We start from the raw sequence: 19,993 nt of genomic DNA, 5'->3' as shown, positions 1-19,993 counted from the left end.
GAAACACAGTACACACATCTCGGAATTGTGCATTGTGTTAATAAATCTAGGAGTCTGCCTTTTGGCAGTTCTAAGATGCCTGGCTCGGTTAGGGCTTTATAGTGGCTGAGACTGTACCTGTTTTATCAGTCCTCTGTAGAGGGTCCCCAGCATTAGACACAAATATTTCTTGCAGTCACCAGCTGAGTGGGATTGATTTGCAGCAACCTGAAACTTCAGGTGTATTTGCGCATTCTCATTGGGTCCTAATTACTGTCCTGTTGTCCACTTGTGTCTGTCTGGCTGTTTCATTTCAAAACTGCCATTGCAGTTCCTGGAAGTCAGGCCAGATATATCATTATGTATGTTTCCAATTCTTTATTTGTTTACTCATTGATTAGGCCCAAACTGGCATACTTAACCTTTAGGCATAATCTCCTGGTGGGGCATGTGATGTCATAGCATACACTGTTAGAGGGCAGACATGCCCCAGAGCTATGATTTGCTGAACTGAGAGAGCATGAAAGGATATCAAAACTGCACAGTTTCCAAGGAGGGCTGTTGTAGATTGATTGTTATGAAAGGAATTATCTGTTATTTTATATTCCTGGCTCTTGGATTTGAAAAGAGCAGAAGGAAACTGTCTATAAAGAAAGGAGCACACCAGTAATGTACAAGGCATACCAGTTTGTTAGCCTTTTCAGCATTTCCTGGTTAGGGGCCGCCACAGCGGAACTCCGGTCCACTAATGATTGGCAGTAGATTTTTATGGTGCCGAGTTGCCAGCCCGACGCCCAACCTTCAGCGAAGGCACGCCCATTCACGCATGTCTTTCGGAGGCCACTCGACCGCAGGGAGGACATGCAGACTCCACACAGAAGGCAGTCCAGCAGAGAATCGAACAGGAGAACCTCTTGCTGTGAGGCAACAACACTACTGCTGTACCACCGCTGCTTAGGCATACCAGTATGAGACTAAATTCACCTTCATACCAGTTGAAGACAAGTGCTATTATTTAAAAAAAAACACACAGAATGATGACAGCTAGCAACAGTAGGAAAGAAGTATGTTTATACAGTATGGTCACATCAGGCAGTGGTAAGAAATGGTAGGAAAATGTCTTTATCACATTACTGATGGCATGTCTCTTAAAGATCTATGGCTATGGTGAATGGTTTCACATAACTGCAAGTTTTTATACATTGCCCCACTCTTTTGAAATGTACACATAATGAAAGCTGCATTATTTAAATATAGGTTCATAGGTTCAGTCATGAAGCTTAAAACTGGCTGGCTTTGTAGAAGCTTACTTGCATAACCCCATCTTGATATTTCTACCTCTCTTAAATATGTGAAGATTATTTTTGAATGAAGTTAATGCCTGACGTCTTAGTGTAATTCTAAGCTTTTTCCGTATCTTAAAAAATGTTGTGCGATATATTTGTCACTTTTACTACTGATGCTAGCTTTCAGTAATATGTTCTCTGATCTGGTGTTAATTCCCCCAGCAGTGCCTTTTAGTTATACACGTTCAAGTAAAGTTGGATTGGACATTGCTTTATTGATCAAGCAGGAGGTCAACTTTCAGTATCCTACAGAAAACTGAATATAGTATCAATTCCTGAAGCAGTTCTGAACAGTTCAGGTTTTCCAAGCCTTTTCTTTTTTTTCTTTCATCTGCCTCATGCTGTTTTTTCTCAGTCTAAGAATTGGTCCAGTTGCTCCCTTTTGGCCACTAGGATTTAAGTTGGATGACCAGGGAGAGAGAGCATTATACTACAGACGTGTGGGAGCTTATGCCTACAATCCCCATGACATGTCCAGGCTTGAACTCAGTCTTGTGGTTTGTGAGGCAAACATCTCCAACTCCATGATTACATGTATATTTTAGTACCCCATTCAAAGGAGCATGTAGAGGGGCACTGCCAGATCACACTCCACTTCCATGGTAGCAGATCACCTCTTCAATGGCTCCTCCCCCTTCTGGCCTAGCATGGAGTCATCTTTGTTCTATAAAACACTGACAACACAGTGGCTACTCTCCTCCCTGGCAAGCAGTCTCCAACCCTCCCCCAGAGATAGATGTTAACAGCCATTGCCCCTTCATTCTTCTCCCTCCCTTAGTTGGTTCCACCAGTGCCAGGGCTGCGAATCATACCTCATTCCCCAAAGTCATAGGCAGGGCTTCTTCCCCATACACCTCGGAGCCTCTATCAACCCTGTAATTTTTTATTAAAAAAAAAATTACACTTTTTTTATGCTCTTTCAGGTTGTTTGTTTGAAGACTACAAAATATGATATTACATCCAGTAATGGGTTGGTTCAGTGAGGTAGGAAGTGGCACAGTTGTGTAACTTGAGTGACTATGCATACTCATTTTTATTAGATGAGTTACAAAATAATATTTTACTGCCTTTGGAAGATGAAACTGACCAGAATTTAAATTGATGTCTGCTATTGTTCCTAGATCCGTGATGCTTTCTCATTCATGATTTGACCATTTATTTTGTAGTTATAGCTTAGATCATTTTTGTGAAGGCTAATGATAGTACATTTGTTATACATAGTTTCATAACTGATGTACCAGTGAGGATGCTGCAGAAAAATATTAGCTTTTGGAGTTAGGATTTTAATGATGTTTTAAACAACTTTTTAAAACAGATTTGCTGATACCTGGTCAGCGAGGGGCTCTTTGGCTACATTTGCTGCACTATTGTGAGACATGCACTTCACCTAAGATGCCAGAATACATATTATATACGTATCATATGGAGTATGCCACATTGCCGTGGAGGGAAATGCATCCAGATCACACCCTTATGGAGGCATTCTTTAAGGTTAGTGCTGCGTTTCATAAGAAGTAGTATCTAGGGTATAGAAATATGTATTGTAATAACCTTAAGTGTCCTATGATACATTTTCTCTGTAAACTGAATGCTAAGGATACTTTTGGTGTTCCATGGAGTGTGTTTTCAGAAGGACTTCTTTGATTTTCTTTTTTCAGACCAATTTTCATTTGTCTGCAGGCATAAATTCTTGATGTTCACCACTTCTAGTTTTGTTGTTCTTGTTTTCTGGAACCATGTTTTTTTTTTTTCACTTACATTTCTGAACAGAACTGGAAAGGCTACAGAAATACCTCACTAAAAGAATCACAGGCCTAAAGCAGATGCCCTATGCTGACCGCCTTAAAAAACTCCAGCTATACTCTGTCGCATATCGTCTACTCAGAGGTGATCTTTGCTTAACATACAAGGCCATGTCAAACCCAGAGCTGTTGGACATCCCTCAGAGCCACACGCTCCAGGGATCTAAACCTTGTTAGGTAGGGGTTTGAATCCAGCAGGTGGCAAGTGTGTGTGAAGGGGGGTAAATGTGTATGAAAGAAAGTAATAAACAAAACATGCTGGAGGGATAGGTTCCTGACCCAGAGACTCCCCAGACTCTGGAATAGATTGCCCATACATGTCAAGCAGAGTGCCTCTTTGGACCTCTTCAAAAGGAACCTTGACGATTGGATGGGAGAAAGGAAATTCACCCTGGGGATCATGTCAGTCGCCCTGCTAGACAAGGGTCCAGGGAAGTAAATAGTGTGGGAAGAAATAGCCAGGGAATTGTTATGGCTAGACTTGTATAGGCCCTAGGGCTGATAGCCTAGTACCAACCTATGAACTCTGAACAGTCCCTTTTGTTAATACTGACAAGTTTGCCTACTGGTTTTTTTTTTTTTTTTTTTTTGTATTTCTTGTTTCTGACTAGAAAATGTTAATTGTCAGGTAAACCTAATTCTCAAGAGGAATAGTTTGCAAACATTACTCAGTGCACCTGGGCTGTATCAGAAATAGAACCTTAGTGGATCAGGACATTACGTTGGTCAACAACTATGTATGTTATTTTGAGCACAAAAAGGGAAATTGGGCCTGGCTTAAAATGGCCTTCAAGGGCAACCAGCCTAGTATTTAAGTATGAATCTGTTAAGTAATATACATTAACATTTATACATGCATTTGTTAATTAGATTAATACGTATGAAATAATGACAACTATCACAGTGTAAAATATACTTTTAGTAGATTTTGAGCATTGAGCATTTGAAGAGACGCATTAGTGGATTTGTCAAATAGATAATGCATCATGTGATTAGTGTTTAGAAACTCAAAGAAGTGGAGGTGAGGGAAGGAATGAGACAGGGCAGAAAATGCTAATACTGTACTTATATTAGGTCGGATATAAAGCAGGTTTATTGATAATTATATATATTGCGGTCATTTGATTTATATTAGACATACAGAGATGGGGTGAGAAAACTGTCTATGGCTGGGAGATGCCAGTAAAACTGCTCAGGTATTGGTGAATACTGGTTGTGGAGTATAGGATTGTGAATGAAGAAAAATGGTTTAGTGATACGGTAAGCTGAAGATAAAAGTTGTATTCATTTTTGAGATCTACAGGATCAGATCCATTTTTTTTTGATAGGTGAAGCTTTAGTTGTGTTTTAAATAAGTTTGCATTCTGAATGGAATTCAGTGGTAGTGGGATGTAGTTCCATAGTTAAGCTGTACTGTTTGAATATAGAGTCACCTGCAGTATTAGATGATTTGCTTATACTGTTTAGTGATTTTTCTCTATAGTGTAAAATTTTGTTGGAGGCAGTGTTGTCTTAAGTTGTTAATGGATGGACAATGTTCTGGTTTATAGAGGAGTCTGTGTATTGGATTTAGCTAAGAAAGATTATATGGTAGTTCTAAGTAGTTTAGTTCACTGATGGCTGCTGCTGTGTTCTTTTTTATAGGTTACTGCAAACTTGCCTGTTTTGTTAGAAGATTGCTCAAATGTGGACACTTGTGTAAACTAAATTTCAGGCGGTCATCTGTAATGATTCTCAGTAATTCTGTGTGGTTTACTTGTTCTGTCATGGTCTAGTTGGAATTGATTGGAGTGAATGATGCGTTTGGTAGAGATATGTTTTGGAGTAAAGGGCAGTAATGTATTTATTTTTTTTTAGGGTTTAGTAGTAGTTGCAAATTATTTAGCCCTGTTTCAGTTGATAAGGGTTGTTGTATAAGGTCTTGGAGATTAAAAAGAGATTTAGCAAAACAGATTAGTCTCTAATCATCAGCATATTGAACTAAAGTTGCATTTTTGTAGCAATGTAGAGATCACTGATGAATATTTTGAAAAGTGTGGTTCCTAATGTAGGTCCTTGTGGGACACAAGTAGTTACTGATAAGAAGATGTAGAAATAATTGTGCTCAGATAGCTGTGGCACCATTGCAATGGAGAGCTGGTGAGCCCTAAGGACAAGAGTTTATGTAAGAGTTTCTGGTGGGAGGCAATATCAAAAGCTCTTGATAAGCTTACGAAGGTAGTAGAGACTAGGCTTCCTGCATTTCTGTGGGTGTTAATAGTATTAACAAAATGCTGCAAAGCAATAGTTGTGTTGTGATGAGAACGGAAAACTTGTTGGGTTGAAGACAGAAACATGTTTTTCTACTAGATAGTTGAGCAGTTGCTTATGAATACGCTTTTCTAATATTTTTGATAGGGGAGATACATTTTTGTTGGGCAATGGTGTGAAAGATCTTTACTGAATCCACCCTTCTGCAGTGAAATAATGAATGTTTTTCCATAATAAAGGGACTTTCATTTGTATATGGATCGCTTTCTCAGAAATAAAACTGGATATGGAATAGCCTCAGCTGCTATGTTAAGATATTCGTCAGGTAGACTGTCAGGGGCAGTTGTAGTAGGCTTTAATATTTTGATGGTATCTGTGGGAGCTGGATTGAAGGAGAAATGTTAAAGAAGGTTATATGATTGAGTAGGAACATCAAGAGTTTGATTAGTGGCCTGACTGAGTAATGACTGTACTGTCTGCATAAAGTGGATATTGAACTGGTTGGCTATGGTATCTTTTTATTTATGTGGCTGTGTGGCTTGTCCCGGATTTAACAGTTTATTTGATTATTAGTTTGTATGTTTTCATTGATTAATAAGATTTCTTATCTTTGTTGATACGCAGTTTTGTTAGGTTTCTTACTTATCTGTATGGTAGTAAAGTAGGAGCTTTTTTTTTTCTTTAACCAAGACCTTCATTGCTTTGTCTCTTTGCTTCATGAGCTGGTTAGTTGCTAAGGATAGTTGTGGGGCAATATTGCCTTTGACCCCTTTTATTCTGAGAGGTCTAGTGTGTTTAGAACACCTAGGAAGATTTTATTGAACTCAGAGACAGCATCATCTGTTGGGAGAATCTTTAGTGACTTCCAGTTAAGGAGATGTAGTGTCTTTCTAAAAGTGTCTTCATGAAAACTAGAAAGTCGTCTTTCTTGGATGTAATCATGTGTTTTGAGGCTGTTGATTTTGAGCCTCGTGGCTTAGATTGATAAGTGATCACAGGCTGACAGAGTTCCAAAGGATGACCTTTTATTTGAAGAGGATGTTAGGATCTAGTTGAGGGTTGATTGTCTGGCTATTGCTTTGTTATATCTAGGTGTGTAGCTGTATTTTGGCTGAACTTGTAAGGATGTGTAGTACTGGCTGAATTTTCAGACTGTATGGTCTGCCAGTCTATTTTAACAGCACCCAATGTTATGGTTTGATGAGTGATTTTTAAAGAGGCCCCACAGAGAATATATTTCAGTGTTTGCATTGTTACCTGGGGTATGTATATACACATGATTGTGATTTTTTTTGTGTTTTGTTCTAACATGCTTAGTAAGATTTCTGAGTTAGTGAAAAATGGCAGGGTGTGGGAGAAAAGGGAGATATCTAGTATAGCTCTAGATATCAAACCTCTTGAGTGTGCTCATCACACACACATCGGTTTTGTAGTACCATACATAAAGTTTGCCAATGGAGATGGTTGGAGAGGTGGAGGGCTTCATCCCTTTTAGAGTAATTTGAGGAACGTGGGACGCAAAAGCCATTATCTCCAAATTCAGAAAGGACAGTGGCTGCACCCCACCTTACAACATCCTCAGCAAACTCCTGCTTTGGACAATTCTTAAAGTTGTTGAGATACTCCATGAAGCTTTCTCTGAGCCTTTCTCTGAGCACCATTCCTTCTCCCCATAGCTGCTTTAACATCTATTTGGGTAAGAATGAAGAACCTTGGGATCATTCCTGGGTAGAGCAAGGTTACCATTTTTATAAACTAGAAGCAGCCAGACTCTGCTGCAGCAGACCCCCAACAAGGTAAATGCTCTTTGTAAGACTCCAGCTAAGGTGAAGGAGATTTCAGAGTCCTCTGTTAGTTGGGAAGATATGTACTTGTACAGTACAGTGTAGGTGTCAAAGCCATCATTGTTTTTTCTTGATTTGCAGAAATTGTGATTCATTCTGTGGTTGGTGACAAACTGCTCAGCTCAGGGACTGACTTGGCACACTCCTGTAGTCAGTGTGTGACATCAGAGAGTGGGTGGCATTGTACAAATGTGCTACAGGGCAAGTAAGTTTCAGAGAAGAAAGTGCATAATTTTAATTGGTGAATGTAATGAACCTTGTCTTTGACTTACCATGTGGGGGTCCACTTGAAAATCCAGCACTGCAGTAAGAACATGTCCATTGCTGTAAATGTTTAGTCCAAAAGAATTGGGGATTTGAGATGACTGGTCCTCAGTGGTTAACATTAAATTTCCATTTAGCATTTCTTTTAAGTAAACATTTTAAAACTTATCATGCAGTAGACTGACATGATTATTGAGTGTCCAAAAGATAGGTTAGTAGCATTGCAGTTATAATACCTCTAGAACACTGTTCTATCTTGACTGCATATGTGTGGTATTTATGCCCAAACAAGCCTCCCACTCATATTGGATGTGTAGCCATTTACACATGCCAGCAAGTTTTGTTGTTTGTGTATACTGCACTGAAGCTTTAATGACTTTGAGAATCACTGTGTACACAGTTTGAAAAGTTATTTTAAAGCAGTTAGTAGTTTGTTAAAAGGTGCTGACTTCTTAATAATAGCTTATTTCAATAGCATACACAGATGTTACTGAATACTAATAAGATGAAGTGCCTGATAAGCTACTGTTTGTCCGAATAAACCAGAAGTCAGAATTAAGTACTTATGTGTACCAAATGCTGTCTGTCCTTCTGGGTCTCCTGTGAAGGCTGTATGCAGCCTAGATGGTTGATATAGGTTCATAGGTTCATAGATTAGTACTAAGCTAACTGCCCTTGAGAGCCATTTTAAGCCTAGCCAATTATCCCCTGTGAGATTCAAACCCTGTACCTTGCATTTGTAAGGCAAACACCTTAACCATTAGGCCACCCTCCCACCCAATAAATTCCCACTGCCAGTCTCAAACCCAGGACCTTGGCAACATTAGTCTGTATGACCTACCACTAAGCCATGACTGCCATGTTATTAACTGAAATAACATATGTTGTAGTTTTCACTGTAGTGGTCTTGCAAATGATCAGTTGTATGATCTTGTTTATGTACAGTTTTCATGGTATTTGAAAAGTTGTAGACTATAGAAAAAAAGGATGTGAACCAGGAGGTAGAATGTGATAAGTTAAGACTGAACATTATTGCAGCAGACATTAAGTGTGATTCAGATGGAGTTAAATAACCTGTAGGAGATGAGGTTATTTCTTGTGGAAGCTGTAGATACAGTAATTGTTTTAGGTTTTAGGTTTTAAATTGGGATTACAATGTTTTATTAATAATTCTTTGCTAGTATTTTATTAATTCTTCTGCAGATGTTCACAGACAAGGTTATTATCACTGCTGATATGTTGATATAAAATATTTTTTGTGTGCGTAGATTCTTTTCTGACAGTTGTAAAAATTGTTAAAATGAGCATGCATACGCGTATGATATAAGTATAATAGTAGTACAGTTCTTGCTATAGGGTGAGGGCTTGCATCTGTACTCTTTTAACATTTTCTTTAATTGAAGTAAAACATGAATTATGTCTCTCTAGCAACAGTAAGCCTCCTGTCCACACAAAAGAAAGAAATTTAAGACCATATCAGTAACTTCTCTCCAGAGTACTGAAGTTTGTTTTGTTACAACGTATGGATCTGGAGAAATGTTTGTAGTTCAGGAAGGGAAAAGAATGCATTTTCTGCAAGTTGTACCATAATATTCTAAAATATTCTTATACCAGTGTGTAATATTTGTGGATCCATTAAGTATCCAAAGTGACTAATATTAAGCTAGTCAAGGCATACCTCCCAACTTTTAAGTACAAGAAATCTAGAAAAGCTAAAAATTATGGGGGGCAAAGATCCAAAATCAGGAACAGTTTTGAAATATTGCTGTTATAAACTTAGAAAGTCGCTAGAATAATGGGTTTGTATTAACATGCATTTTCTGATGCATAGAAAGTCTGAAGCTCAAATGTATGTCATTATTTAGTGACTTCAATCCTCAGTGATTTGTCAGAAAGCCACTAACTTTATAAGGAGCAGACTAAAAATATGAGGCAAAAAAATCTGTAGTCGAGAAGCATATGAAATACAAATCTTGCAAACTGTTACCTGGGAAAATTGCTGGAGGTATGCAAAATGATGGTAAATGTGGTAAATAACACTGTGTCATTCCTGCTTAATTTTTTTTAAAAATTATTGGTTAACCAGGTGGGAGGGGATTGGGTGCTTCCAGGGTGGAGATGGTAGCCCCCCCCCCCCAGGACCAGCAAGATGACCTGCTCCATGCCCAACTGGGTGAATGTAGAGGTCTCCTCTGATATTGGGCAATGTTCTTGGAAGGAGCACAAAAATATATAAGGGGGACTCCTTCAGCAGCTGGAGTGGTAAGGATGTTCCAAGAATTTTCATGTGTTGTGCCATATGGGTGTTGTATTCTCCCTCTTTTTATTCCTTCTGTTTAGTGGGAAAGAACTGAAGGAGAAAACTCTGCCCCTTTTTATTGACTGCCCTCTAGCACTGCCATGGACTTTAGAGGAGTGGTGGAGTCTGATAAAGGTTCTGCGAAAGCTTTGGTGGAACTGTTTACTGGTTTGGAGAGAGTTCTGAAGGAGTATTCTCTGCTGACAGAGTCACCCCTGAGAGTCTAAGAGTTGCAGTCAATAAGGCATGTGTAATTTACCTAGTGAAAGAAAGAGGTCTGGCTTAGCTTTAACTGTTTCAGCAGTCCTCCTCCTGTGAAGTATTCTTATCCGCCATTGAAGCTGAAATTCATGATTGAGATATTTTTGCTTCTGGCTCTCAAATCACCTTATGTGGTGCACCAAAAGCTTGCGTTTTTGAAGAAGCTGTGCCTGGTAGCCATATTCACAACTTGACAGATTTCCTTTCACCAGATATTTGATTTCAGAGCCTTGTTTTATCTTCCCCATGGATTGGATTGCTTCAGATAAAATGTTTACTTTCAAAGGTATTGCCCAAGGTGGTGGTCAGTCTGTCTTTTCATCAACTGGTCAGTTTTCCTAGAAAGAGAAAACAGGGCTGTTTGCTAGCTGCAGACCTAACTCCATTTGATCTTTGATTATCAGAAAGCAACAGTTTGTTTCCTTTACTTTTCCCAGGAAGAATTTTGCAGACATCAGGCAAACATTTTCCAGACATCTGCTCTACCTTTTGTAAACAGAAGGCTAAGTGGCATTAAGTAAGCATAGTAGCAGGGCACTCTTCCAGTTTCTTAGCTGTGACGGAGAGCAAAGGAGATATGCACATTTTACATCTCTTTAGAAGGCTTACTTAAAGATCACCTGATATATTGAGTTCTCACATCTGTTAAATTGAGCGAGAGAGAGAGAGAAAAAAAAAGCTGTTTTGCTAGTGTGTATATTCTCCCACTATTCCCATATATTCTTCTCTTTGTTGACCTTGTCTTGTTTGTAAAGTCTTTGCAGTTATACTCTTTCAGTTGGACCACTAGTATCTGTAACTATAGTTTTATGTTGAAAGAAGCGAAAACAGATGGAGAAGACACATTCTTGTATGCAGTATAACATATTTCTTGGAAAAAGTGTTGGGTGCCTTTAACTGTACTGTAATATGGAGCATGGGGATAATCTCACAGCATTTATGTAGATGTTAAGGTTTTAATTGGCAGTCTAGGTTGTATATATGGAGGTTACTTGAAAGCAGCAAATCAGGAAGTTAGTTCCTCACTTGGAGAATCATTTGAAAGAAGACCTTCTGTAAAAAAGAAAGTCTATCTTGGAGGAGCTGTGTGGGCTGTTAATACTAGGTGATAGCAGACTAAATTATTGTTTATTCTTATTTGAGAATGAAAGCCAAGCAGGTTGTTGCTGTCATTTTTACCCGTAAAAATAAACCTCTATTTTGTATATATAGATGGATATGTAGATATAGATATAGATATAGATATAGATATAGATAAATATCTACAGCTCTCTTGTTTGGACAGTCATCAGTGGCATGAACCATTAATGTCTGAAGCATCCCAGTTCATGAGCTTTGTTAAGCAGCATCAAGGATTTATGTATTGCTTGAAAAACATGACCAACACTGACAGGGACTACAGCTGTGGGTAGTATGGTAGGCAGTATTATACCTCACCCTATCATGGCTCATTGTATCAGGTCCAGCAAATTGCAAAGCAAAACATATCACCAGTGGTGAAAGTAAATGTAAATAACATTAAAAACAGAAATAATTCACTGCAAGTTTGTTTATTTCAGAGAGAGCAAGCCCCCTGTGCTCTCACACCTTCTTACTTATGTCTGCCAACTTTCAGATTACAGAAACATATGGAAAAGGGAATACTTAATAAATAAAATGCAATACTCTTGTGATGACAAAAAGTGTTGCAAGTATAATGACCCTTGACCAAATTTGACACAGCAAATGTGTGTAATCCTCCTTGTTTCCACTGAATAAAGGTATAAAGTCTCAACTGTGATCCATACCACCTAAGTTCAGTTAGTAGTCTGGGTGATGAAGGAGCTGGGTGGTGATGGCGGGTGGAGGGAGTAAGCTTGTGCTGATTATGTCAGCTTGCTTATCCTAGTGGGAGGAAAGTGCACTGCAGTTGATCTCTCATGGAGGCTAGAGATGTGGACGGGGTGTTGTCTACAAGGGGGCAAGCCATTGGCTGAATTGCATGCAGAGGCATACATGATATACTCCAGTGTGTATTGTATACCATTGCCTTAAATAGTACATCTCTGTGAAGGGAAAGGAATTAGGTGTTAAAGGAAGACACATCCTTGGCAGCAGTGTAACCACAAGGAAACCTCAGTCTCTTCACTGCCCCAGAACATGTTCAGAGGATGCCTTGGAGAAGATAGTCAAGTATGATTGTCCTGGTGGATGAGGAGAGACTTATATAAGGGTTGAGTCATCAGCATATAGAACTATGCTAGCTTGGTGGGTGGCAGTGTGTTGTTTATTTATAAAAATGTTGAACAAGAAGAGGCCTAATATTGATCCTTGTGGGACACCGACAATGAGTGGTAGGAAGGAGGAGAGATTTTGTTTTGATTTGACTGTTTGCTGCCTTTCAGTCCTATAGCTTTGGAACTGGTGGGGCTGAGTGAGGCTGAGGGAAGAAAGTTCGCTAAGATGATGATGGGATACAGTGTAAAATGCTTTTACTAAATCTAAGAATAGTGAAAATACCAGGTTGCCATCATTGCTTTATGATATTGGTGATGTTGAGGAGAGTAGTACTATGTTGAGATCTTAAGCCATGCTGGGTTTTGGCGAGGTCATTGGAGTTAATGTACCGCATAAGTTGTGAGTAGATTTATGTTTCTAGTATTTTTGACAGAGGAGAGGAGATAAAATAACAACAGATCTGTAAAAGTTCCTCTTTCACCTGTACCCTGCTATCACTCTGTCTCTATCCTAACAACCTTTCATACCAACACCTCTTTATCCCCCACTAATAGAACTTCCGATTACTAACGACTTTGAAATGTATCTGTTGTATCTTAGAACCAGTCTGACTTTCTCTCAGTACTTCTCTGCTTACTTAATTAGTCAATTTTTCTGTTTTCCTTCTATTTTTTTTCAGTCAACAATGTTGTAAATTATTTTCATGTAAGAAATTTCCTCTAAAAAAGTAATGTACTGTACTTTAAATATTATATGTCTTTATAGTTGTCTACTGTACTTAACACAATATATTTTTATTTTATGTTACTATGGAGCTTTTCTCCCCGGGACTCTGCTGAAAAAGGGCTCTTGCTCAGCTGGACTTTCTGGGTCAACACATGTCAAGTAAGCAAGTAAATAAATAAATATGCCACCTTTATGGAGTGGCATTATATAGGATTTTTACCAGATGGCTGGAATGGTAACCATTTGAATTGTTGGGACCTGCTAGAGTGAGCCCAGAAACACTGACTGAATGTGCAAAAAATTGGACTTACATATACTAAGTTTAACTTCCATGGTGGTGCAGCGGTAGCATTGTTGCCTCACAGCAAGAGGTTCTCCCGTTCGATTCTTGGCTTGGGTTGGGAGTGTCTTCTGTGTGGAGTCTGCATGTCCTCCCCATGGTCGTGTGAGCGTTTGAAAGATGTGTTGAATGGGTGTGCCTTCGTTGAAAGTTGGGCATTGGGCTGGCAACTCAACACCATAAAAACCAACTGCCAATCATTAGCGGACCGGAGTTCCGCTGTGGCAACCCCTAATCGGGAAAAGCCGAAAGGTAAACAACGACAACATACTAAGTTCAAGATGGCCATTTCCCTGAATATTCCATTTTCTCCGAGGTATGGTGATCTCAAATTGATATATACAAGTTTGGGGGGGGGCAGCTTGCTTTCCACATTAGAGTGTTCTCTTACAAAAAGGAAATTTAAAGGAGAAGAGTGATGTTCAAAATTTGCTCTTCTGCACTAGTTTTGCTGTTCTTTTTCTGTCTTTTAAGCTATTTCATTAGGGTTCATAGGTTGGTACTAGGCTATTGGCCCTATGGCCTGTACAAGCCTAGCCATAACAATTCCCTGGCTATTTCTTCCCACAATATTTATGTCTAGCAGGGTGACTGACGTGATCCCCGAGGGGGAATTTCCTATCTCCCATCCAATCATCAAGGTTCCTTTTGAAGAGGGCCAAAGAGACACTCTGTTTGACATGTATGGGCAGTCTATTCTAGAGTATGGGGAGTCTCTGGGTCAGGACCCTTTACCTCCAGCATGTTTTGTCCATTGTGATGACAAGGTTTAGGTCCCTGGAGCGTGTGGCTCTGATGGATTGGGATTTCTTTAAGTAGCATGTCCAACAACTCTTGAGTTTGACATGGCCTTGTGTATTAAGCAGAGATCGCCTCTGAGTAGACGATATGTGACAGAGTATAGCTGAAGTTTTTTTAGTCAGTCAGCATAAGGCATTTGCTTTAGGCCTGTGATTCTTTAGTGAGGTGTTTCTGCAGCCTTTCCAGTTGTTTCAGATGTCTTGTGAGGTACATACCAAATGGGGCGTTGTACTCTATGATGGGTCTAATGAGGGAGGAGTACATTGGGACAATGACCTCCTTTTTTCTGGATGAAAAGCCCGTAGTGATGAGGTGTGCCACATAGAAGGATTTCCTGACTGTTGTGGCGATGTGTTTATCGAGTGAGAGACCACTGTCCACCTGTGTTCCTAAGTCTCTTATCACACATTCGGTGTTTGGTGTACTGCCACCTATGTGGTAATTCATGGGTACATGTTTTTTCCCGAAGGGGATAACTGTACACTTCTTGGCATTGAGCTTCAGCTCATGCCTCTGGCACCAGGCATCTGTTTCTGTAAGGCGCTTTTGTAGAATATCCACATAATTTGGGGATTCAGTAATGGCTCCCAGTTTGCAGTCATCTGCGAACTTTGTTAGCCAGAGTCCCTTAGTGCTGGCCTATACTTCAGAGAAGTAGATGCCAAACAAGAGTGGTCCCAGGACTGAATCCTGAGGTACTCCACTTGTCACTTGTCTTGAGCTGGATTTGGAGTAGGATACCTTTACAGTGTGGGTTATGTCAGTAAGCCAGTTGGCAACCCATCGAGTGACATAGGGATTTATGCCCAGCGTAGTAAATTTATCTATGATTCCAGAGTGGGAGATGGTATCGAAGGCCTTGGTGAGGTCCAGATGGGCTGTGTAGACCACCTTACCCTCGTCCATGGCTCTCAAGACTGATTCAAAGAAGTCAGTCAGGTTCAGGAGACATAATCGGCCCTTCACAAACCCAAACTGGGTGAGGTCCAGTGTTTGAAGGTTGCCAATGTGTTTGTTTATAAGTTTCATGATAATATGTTCCATGGCCTTGCAGATCAGGCTCGTCAGACTGATGGGACAGTAGTTCCCAGGATCCAAGGTGGATCCCCCCTTGTGGAGTGGGATAACTGTAGCTGTGTGCCACTCAGTGGGCACAAAGCCTGAGGTGAGGCTATGATTAAACATGACACTTAGGTGAGGTGCCAGTTCATTTTGTAGTTCATGTAGTACACAGCCCGGGATGTTGTCTGATCCCATGGATACTGTTTTCCTAGCTTTGGAGAGTGCGGTTTTATCTGTGTGGCCGTGATTACTGGAATTTAGCAATCTTTCGGTATTGAGATGGGCCCTTTAGGATGTGAGAGGGGGGTGAAGTTGGCACTGAATCGATCTGCCAGGATAGTGGCAATGTTCTTGGGATCAGTAAATTTAATGCCATTCTGTTGTAGCTCAGAGCAGATCTGAGCATTGTCATTTAGATTCTTGACATAGCTATAGAATGCCTTGTGGTTGTCTTTGGAATCTTTGGCAATTTTATTTTCGTAACTAGCTTTAGAAGATTTTATGAGGGATGCCAACTTCTTATTGAGGCTGGTAAGGGAGGTTTTTGCATCCTGGGATTTTCCTCTTTTCTGCAACAGTTTTTTCCTTCTGTTGTATAATTTGTTTATGACAGGGGACCACCAGATTGGCTTCCTTTTTTTGGAGGAGAGCGTCTTGGTTCTGTTTCGGATGACCTGATTCATGCACGAGTGGATGTGCTTGTGCAGTGCTTTAGTGTTGGATTTGGCAGTCGAAGTTTCAGTTCCCGTCTGCATGGGTGTCATGAAGTTTGCCACTTCTGACTTGAGTAGAATGACGTTGACCTTGGAGAAATTTTTTACAGATGTTTCCTTATCGGCAGTTGGGGGTGGGATGTGGATGTCAAAGGTGATTAGCTTATGGTCAGACCTAACCAATGAGGGGGTGACCTCTGGTGTGGAGCATCGATTTCCCATGTTGGTAATGACAGTGTCCAGGATATTGACGTCCCTGGTGGGACTATGGGTTAGTTGATCCAGGGCATTGGAATTTATGAATTCCAAGAACCGTTGAGCAAAGGTGTTGGTACACAAGTAGTTTTCCCAGTTAATGGTAGGGTAGTTGAAATCACCCAGTATTAGGGTCTTTGGTTGTATCTTAATATTTTCAAGTATGTTTAGAAAGGTGTAGTGAGAATCTTGGGGCATGGTGGGGAATCTGTAGCAAGCTACAATTTATATTGCAGTCTTACCTAGTGTTATTTGCACCTGGAGAATTTCGATGCATTATGTTGAGCAACTAGTCTGGAGGTGTGAATATCCTTGTTGAATATGGACACTCCTCCATTTTTAGTGTTTTGGTCCTGGTTTGGTGGCCGAAAAGTGTGGTAGGAGTTTGCAGGGGTGTTGTCTGGAGCCTAGAACCAGGTCTCAATTACTGCACAGATATCAGTGTTCTCCATTTTTAGGAGTGCCTCACGAGAGAGTGTATTTTGGGGTTTAGACTTCTAGCATTACCTTCAGATTTTGCATACTTGTACCTGTTACAGTGGTGGTTTTGTCCTTTGAGCCATGCCTAAAAAAGGCAGTATAGGGGTGGCAAGAGCCTTAGCCAGTAACCTGAATCCCAGGGGGTGACAGGAGCAGACCATCTCTGGCAAAGCATCATGGTTTTCGATCATATCGTCCCAGGCAGACAGATACTGGATCCCCTTTGAATGACACTAGAAGCATAGCCAATTGTTGAAGTCAGTCATTTTGTCCTTATACTGTGGTATCATTCTGGGTGAAGGTAGGATGCTACTCAGGACTAGGGTCATACCTGCCTGGGTCACATGATCCGAAAGCTCTTCCATGTCTCTTTTCGTGTAGTCCAGGGAGGTACGTCTCAAGTCATTCACTCGCAACAATGACAGAGTCGTATTTGTACTTGTTGTGGAGTGACTTGAGTGTATGCATTATGTGGCGGATCCTGGCACCTGACAGGCATCTGAGTGTAATTTTCTCCTTGTTCAGCCTGGTGAGTGGGCAGCAGTGTGCCTGACTATAGAGTCACCAATGACTAAAGTGTTGGGTAAGTTGCCTTGCCTTAGGGGCTGTTGTTGGGTTGCACACTGGTGTTGTGAGTTATGTGATACTTTGGTTGTGATTGGTGTTTGTTTGCGTTTCAGCTTCGGAGGTCCTTGTTGCTTGGGCAGGTTAATGTTAAGGGCCTCCACATATGTGTGTTTAGTGTTGCTATGTGTGGGCATTGGTGTTGAGGATTTTGAAGGGCTATGTGTTGCTTGATGTGTAGTGCGGGTATTAACCTTCTCCTCTTGATTGTTTAGCACAATCTTGGCTGGAGAGAGCTTTGCTCCCAGTTTGGGTATGTAAGTGCATCTCTCGCAGGTTGTAATGTTGGGTGGCAGGAGGACAGGGTTGTCTGTGTACATGAGGCAATTGCTGAATTGCCCCAGTATGCCCAGATTCACCAGGTGGACAGGAGAAATCACTGGAAGCTGACCCTTGGACATGCATGGTTAGGTGCCCCCCCCTTACCATGGCAAGGTACTTTGTAATTATAGGCTGTTTAGTGCCTACGATTAATTTCTCCTTATTAACAAGGAGAGTTGAGTGCTTGTATCAGTTTAAGGCTTCCTAGTGCTTTCCAACAGGTTATAGAGCAAATGCTAGTCACAGGGACTCCAACCAGAAAGAGTCAGGAATCAATGCACTCTGCTCCTACTCTCACCAGAATCAGAATATAAGCACAGATTCCAAGCTGTCAACTATAAAGCAGTTATTAGGCTTTCTGGTGATCAGCAGTCTCCAGGAAATAATATAACTGCACTCCTTCTCTCACCAGGAGAAAATAGAAGCACTAATCCCAAGATGACTACTGAGAGGCAGAATGTGGGCTCTCAAATAACTGGTGGTCTTGCAATAGATGCTTAAAGATAAGATGAGCCAGATGGGGTATATTTAAAATATATATATGTAAAAGTAAGGGAGCCAGATGGGGTATATTTCTGAGATGCGGTTCGGTTAATCAGTGTGGATACAAAGAAAACCATAGTGTCACGTGCTGTTTTAGGTATTCTGTTGAAATGATAGAGGTGGAAAGTAGGAAGAAGAATGAATGTGACTGGTTGGGGATAATTATTATTATTAGTCAGAGATGTGCTGGCTGTGTAAAGTAGGAGTTTAATTCAGATGCTACTGAGTCAGTGGTGTTAGAAGTAGGAGAGGATATAATGGTTTGGCCAGGATGTATTAGTTTGTTTATGTATTTAGTACAGATGTTAATATATGTGTTTCTGTACATTCCACTAAATGGCTCTATTCCTACTGTCATTCTCCTCAGTCTGTCATTCATCTGAAGACCATGCTTACTGTCACCCCTTTTGCTTATCCAATATTTCTTTCTCTTATGCCCTTTATTTTAAAGTTCATGATGTTTTATAGACTTTTCTGTGGGTTATTTTTTGACTGACTTCTTGTCTTGCATCCTGGTACTTGCTTGTTGTTCAGACTCTGATTACTCACTTTTCCACCAAAACAACTGATTTGTTCATAAGCATTTTAACTCTTGTAACAATCTGCTGCAAATTATTTTTTTGTTGTAGCCTGATTATGCAGTCAGAATTTTTAAGTTCATTTTAGTGATTGTTTTTTGTAGGTTATTTTCCAGCCTTATTTCAGATTTTTATTCTTCTTTTGTATTCTCTTCCTTAACAGAGGGACATGTATGTATGTATGTACGTATTTTGTTATTCATTTATTGTTTATTTTTTGACATAGTCTGATTGAGCTAGTTGAGGTAACCTCTTAAAAGAAACGCAGGTTGTGAAAAAGTGTGGAAGATGAAATTGTTGCAGTTATAATAGTTTAAAAAAAAGTGCAAAAGAAGTATGGTCTTTGTATACCCACTGATGTAATTTACAGATGTGGTATATGCTGCAGAGAGCTGTTCATAGGTTTATACTAGGCTATCTGCCCTAAGGCATTTATAAGCCTAGCCCAGAGTTTTGTGGCTTACGCCACCCCTTATGTTAAAAAATACTGTGCCCATTAGTTTGTTGTGCCTCTGTCCAGCAGTGACACAGAGATGATTCCCGGGGTAAACCTACGATCTCCCATCCACCGGTCAAGATTTCTCTTGAACAGAGCCAGCGAGGTGCTCTGCCTCACATGGACCGGGATTTTATTCCACAGCACAGGGAGTCTCTGGGTGACAAATCTATCCCTCCAGCATGTCCTATTTATATCCGTGCTAAGGTTTAAGTCGCTTGCTCTAGTGGATCTGGTAGATTTGGATTTTTTGAGGTGGAGCATGTCCATTAATTCCGGGTTGGACATGGCCTTGTATGTCAGGCACAGGTCACCTCTGAGCAGACAGTATGCGACTGAATAGAGCTGGAGTTTCTTCAGTCTGGCAGCATATGACAGATTTTGGAGTCCCTTTATCCTTTTGGTGAGGAACTTTTGGGGTCTCTCCAATTGCTGCAGGTGTCGGGTGAGATGCATTCCGAATGGGGCATTGTACTCGATCATTGGTCTGATAAGTGAAGAGTACAGGGGAACAGTGACCTCACTTGATCTGGATGTGAATCCCTTCATGATCAGGTGGGCAATGTAGAAGGTCTTTCTAACCACTTTAGCAATGTGAGTGTCAAAAGAAAGGCCACTGTCAACCTGGGTCCCCAGGTCCCTGATAACCTCTTCTGTGCTTAGTGGATTGCCACCTATATGGTAGCTTGGGGTTACCTTGTTTTTCCCGAAGGGTATGACTATACATTTTTTGGCATTTAACTTCAGGCCATGGCTCTGGCACCAGCTATCAGTTTCCGTGAGACCCCTCTG

At 40.5% G+C, this 19,993-nt stretch overlaps 1 protein-coding gene across 2 annotated transcripts in view; it reads left to right on the top strand.

Annotated features, from left to right (window-relative positions):
* Positions 1 to 19,993, top strand: part of EPG5 (ectopic P-granules autophagy protein 5 homolog) — a 2,535,958-nt gene that overhangs the window by 1,984,099 nt on the left and 531,866 nt on the right. For both annotated transcript variants that reach the window (XM_044078183.1, XR_006365599.1), the window contains exon 36: positions 2,641 to 2,816. In XM_044078183.1, coding sequence (XP_043934118.1) covers positions 2,641 to 2,816 — 176 coding nt within the window. The remainder of the gene's footprint in view (positions 1 to 2,640; positions 2,817 to 19,993) is intronic.

Source organism: Protopterus annectens, chromosome 1.part1 (assembly GCF_019279795.1).
Source record: "Protopterus annectens isolate FY-2018-M chromosome 1.part1, PAN1.0, whole genome shotgun sequence".
NCBI classification, from domain to species: Eukaryota; Metazoa; Chordata; order Ceratodontiformes; family Protopteridae; genus Protopterus; species Protopterus annectens.
This window is presented reverse-complemented; position numbering and strand designations above follow the sequence as displayed.